Source organism: Entamoeba invadens, assembly GCF_000330505.1.
Source record: "Entamoeba invadens IP1 unplaced genomic scaffold scaff_1105074724939, whole genome shotgun sequence".
Taxonomy (NCBI): Eukaryota; Evosea; order Mastigamoebida; family Endamoebidae; genus Entamoeba; species Entamoeba invadens.
This window is the reverse complement of record NW_004440180.1, coordinates 6,032-10,996: the sequence shown is the minus strand read 5'-3', so window position 1 is coordinate 10,996 and position 4,965 is coordinate 6,032. Positions and strand designations below refer to the sequence as shown.

The 4,965-nt window shown below is 23.9% G+C and overlaps 1 protein-coding gene across 1 annotated transcript; it reads right to left on the bottom strand.

Annotated features, from left to right (window-relative positions):
• Window positions 1-769: 769 nt before the first annotated feature.
• Window positions 770-4,543, bottom strand: EIN_417710 (hypothetical protein; the record flags this gene model as incomplete). The annotated part of the gene is made up of 1 exon (XM_004254675.1): window positions 770-4,543. One exon carries the CDS (start codon window positions 4,541-4,543, stop codon window positions 770-772), a length of 3,774 nt encoding a protein of 1,257 aa, XP_004254723.1.
• Between the last annotated feature and the right edge of the window lie 422 nt (window positions 4,544-4,965).

The window sequence follows — 4,965 nt, the reverse complement described above, 5'->3', positions numbered from 1 at the left end:
ATGAATTATTTTTATGAACTCTGTGATCAAAATTTATTTTTACAGATGGTTTATCATATTTTGTTGAGTTACTCTCTTATCTTTATCAGAGAAATACAATATATCAAACATATAAGTATTTGGTATTGCAACAAATTTATAAGCAAAATTTTTATTATAAAATGAATATTTAGGTGGAGATGGTTTAAAATTATTAGCATAAATTATATCTTTGTTATTGAAATAAGTATATATATTTTTAGCTAATGATGGAACATATTGATTCATATCTACATTAAATAATTGTTTAATTGTTCTATCTTTCTTAAAATAATTAGTTGGTGGATAAGTAGCTATAGTAGTGGTTGTACCGTGTGGTTGAATAGACGAGAAACTCACGCCATAGGCTGTTGGCTGAGGTCTTAATTCAGCATTTAATTGAATTTCTGGTGTTTGTTTAATTTCTTTAACTTCTGGTTTAGGTGTATTTGCATCTTTTTTAAATTCATGTGAACCAGTAACTTCTAGCATTTTAGATATACTTGCATTTATACTTCGTTTATTAGTAGTATATATATCATATATATCATCTAATAATTTTTGTGTTCTATTATTACTAATATTAAAATAATTATAAATACCAGAATAAAAATTTTTTAAATTGTGCTTTGAGTTAGTATTAGGATTAATCCCATATAATTTATCTCTATTATTATATGCATATTCTATTTTATTTTTATAAGTATTATAAAATTTAGATAATTCTTGTTCCTTTGACATTTATATTTTTTTAAAATGAACCCAATTCACTATTAAATTTAATATTTCTACAGAATTGAGATCTTGATTTAATTTTAAAATCTTTAGTAAATTCAAATGATGGTCTAAGTTGTAAAAGATTAAAATTAAACGATTCTCCATCATATAGTTTCTTATATAATTCTAACGGATCTTCATATTGACAATTTAATAAATTATTAGGTATACCTTTTAATCTAAGATGATGTTCTATTTCATTATTTTCATTAGTTAATTTATCACAATAAGCTTTTTTACCCAAGAAGTATGATTCAATACTAGTAACATCTCCAGATAATTCATCAAAATCTGGATGGAATTGACCCATATCAGATCCTCTAAGAACTCTATTATATTTCTTAAAATATTCATTTTCTAATTCGTTAATTCTTGATTTTAAAATATGCATAGAATCAGTATCTTGATAATAAATTGGAATATTGAGATCTTCTGCTAAACACATAACTTCATTCATAATTCTCTTACTCATTGTTAAAGTTTGAACACCAATCAGATTCGGAACAAAGAAATCATCAAAAGATTTAATAGTTTCAAAACATCTAATATTATCAGCTACGTCATAAAATGATTTAACTAATAATGAATTCTTCTTTAAATATCTATCAGCATCATATTGAATTTCATTCTTTTTATTTTTAACTGAAATTTGTTTATAAACTAATTCTGATTTAATGGGTTTTTGAATAGTTTTACCATATGATGAATTCATAATTAACTTAAATACTTCCTGAACTGGATTACCTTGTTTCTTAAAATCTCTTCTCAAATTATACAATTTAGCCATCTCATTAGATAATAAATCAGACTTATTACCAGTCCAATAATAACCTCTAATTATTTTATATTCAATCTGTTGGAATTTAATAAGATCTTCTAATAATATATTATCAACTCTCATAGAACATAATTCATTAACGTTTTTATTACCTTGTTTAGTCTTTTTAACAATCAATGGGAAATGTAATTTCTTATTTACTTTAGTAATTTCGATATCAACAAGAAAAGCAGAAATGAATTTACTTTCAGTAGGTTCTAATTGTTGTTCATCCATGAGATGATTAAGTAAATAATCATTATTTAACATATTTTCAGAAATAACTATTGGAGAACCAGTTGCTAATTTTAATCTATTAATAGCTGAAGGATATAATGAACAAGCATCATAATCATATAATTCATCATTTACATACCACTTTTTATTATCTCTAGTCATACATCTACCTCCATAAATAGCTCCTTGAATAAATTCTCTAACTTTTCCTCCATATTCTTTTAAATTATTTATTTTTGAATATACGTTATGCTTAAAGTAAGTATTAGCTAAAGAAGCTGCTGAAATTACTTTATCAATATCAATATTTAAATATTCTAAACACATATCTCTAAATTTGGAATGACCTTGTTTTAAGATTCTTACATCTTGATTACAATAAAACTTACAATAAAGCTCCATGTTGAAATGAAAATCATCAATTCGACAATCTTCAATTGAATCAATATTATTGATAAATAAATCAAATTGATCTTTATTCCATTGTTTAGTTTCATATAAATCAGCTTCTAAAATATTCCCAATATTGTGAATAATATTATCTTTACTATAATAGTTATATGGATAAATTTCTTTCTGAATATTAGATAAACCAAACATCTTAGGAAAAGCTGATAATGGAGCTGTAATCAATGCTAAACTATCTTTGAAAGTTAATTGTTTACCTTTAAATTTAAGAGTCATTTGCATAATTTTACCACCCTTCTTAATACATCTATTAACACCATATTTAGCAAGGAATGAACCATCATATTTAAGATTATGAAAATAACAAACAGCATTATGAGGTAAATCACATAAGAAATCATAAGCACAATCTTTTCCATATTTATTATAAATTTTATCTTCACCTCTTTTAGAATAACAAACACAATATGGATTATGATATCCTTGTGTTGAAGCTTCAAAATCAGCATACCAATAAGAATGATCTACTTCTTTTCGTTTATTTTCTTTGATTTCAATTTTTCTTGTTTCGAAAGGAAGATATTCAAGTGTATTTAATGATTGTAATACATATTCAGATAAATCAGATTTCAAATGTAAAACATCAGAAAGAGAATAAGGTTCAAATCCATTATGATCTCTAATATATAAAATAAGATCTGATAATTTGATAGTAGTTTTAGCACCTGGTTTAACTTCATAACATTGTTTATTTTTATTATAACGTTGTTTATTAAACATTGATTTTATACTTTTATTATGAGTAATAGTCCAATTATTAATTTCTTCTCTATTTTTGAGATAAAATGGAGTAATTGGAATATCAATATTCAAAATATAATGATCGCCTTTCATTAAAGAATCTCTATATAAAAACATTTCTAAATTATATTTGGCATCTTTAAGTTCACAACCATAATAATCTATTTTACGGTTTTTATCATGTTTTTTATTATTGTCAGTACATTCTCTATCAATTCTAATTCGAATATGAGCCGATTTACATAATTCATCTAACATTTTAGCTTTTTGATAACGACCTCTACAATGAATTAATACTAATTCTAAAGTTTCATCATCGACATTAGCTTGTTTTAAAGCATAAGTGAAACAATTTAAATCAAATTCTGATCTAACCTTTCCATTTTCATCAATCAATGAACTGAATATTTGTGCTTTAGCAAGATATTGACCAAATATTTCAAATTCTGGTTTATAATGATAAGGGAAAAAGCTTCCGCCAGTAGTTTTGTATTGATGAATAAGATCTTCAGTATAATGATATGGAGATATTTTTAATTCTAATATGAATAATGGTTCTGGAATAGTTTGTTGAACATAAAAAGTAGAATCTATAGAATCATTTACTTCTTGTTTATTGATAAAACACATGGATTCTTCAGAAACAGAATTAAGAAATTCATCAATGGCGTCTTTGGTATTTAACATATAAGTTTTCCATCCATCTTGACTAAGTAAATATTTATAAACTATTTCAGTGGTAGAAGGAACTGATTTAATTAAATCGATAAAATACTCTCTCACTAATTGAATTCTTTTTAATTTTTCTCTAAAACCACATCTAAAATCTGCTTTAATTATTTTATTAACTCTATCATAAGTTACTTTAGTATTAATTTTAGTGTGATCTTCAATTTCTTCAATCATATCTTTATATTCTTCCATATTGTTTTCATATTGTTCTTTTTCTTTCAATTCTTTAAAATAATTCTTCCTTTCAGCGTTAATTCTTAATTCTTCTTCAAATTTTTTATACATATCTTCTCTCATTAAATCATCATTATCTTCAATATCATCAAAAGAAATATTATTTAAACTCCATTCTAAATTCTTTTTGTCAAGTTCTTTTTGAATTTTTTCTTCATCTAAATCTTTGATTAATGTTGCTTTTTTATTAATTAAACCAAAAGTTTGTTTATCGGTTTTGTTTAATTTATTGAAAACTTTTGATAAAAATGGTTGTTCTAATTTAATAGTACTTTTCTTGTTATCTTTCATTCTTTTTAATTGAGCTTCCAATTTTGCTTTGTAATGTAAATATAAATCTCTTGTTTCAATACCCATAGCAATTAATTCTTTTCTGCATTCTTTATTATTTATTTTAGTAGAAGCAGCTTTAATAGTTCCAGCTTTAATAGTAAAACAGTTTAAAATATCATCTTCAGAATAAGTATTAGTAAAATTATAGAAATTCTTAAGTCTGTATTGTTCTTTATCAGTGTTCATTTTATGGAAAATAAAAAATGAAATTTCAAATGAAACTTTTTAGAAAAATAAATAGTTACGTTTTCAATTTTATTTTTTAAAATAAAAGTTTTCTAAATTTTGGGAAAATTTGAAAACGATTTGAAAACGCGTCCTCGCGATTTTAGTTAAATTATTAGAAAATATAGTTAAAATGTTGTCCACCCTAAATCCGCATAATTTATATACTACTTCGACAAACTCCATTTATCTTCGTTTTATCCGTTCAATAAAGCTTATTTTCAGTTTCAACATAACGTATTGTGTTTTATATTTACCTTTTGCAAAAAATTTAATTGTGTTGAACGATTTTTCTTTATTGTTAAACAAGTCGCAAAGATCAACATGAAAAATTCAACAAAATTCAAAAGACTCTTTTTGAGTCTTAATTATCACAAACATAT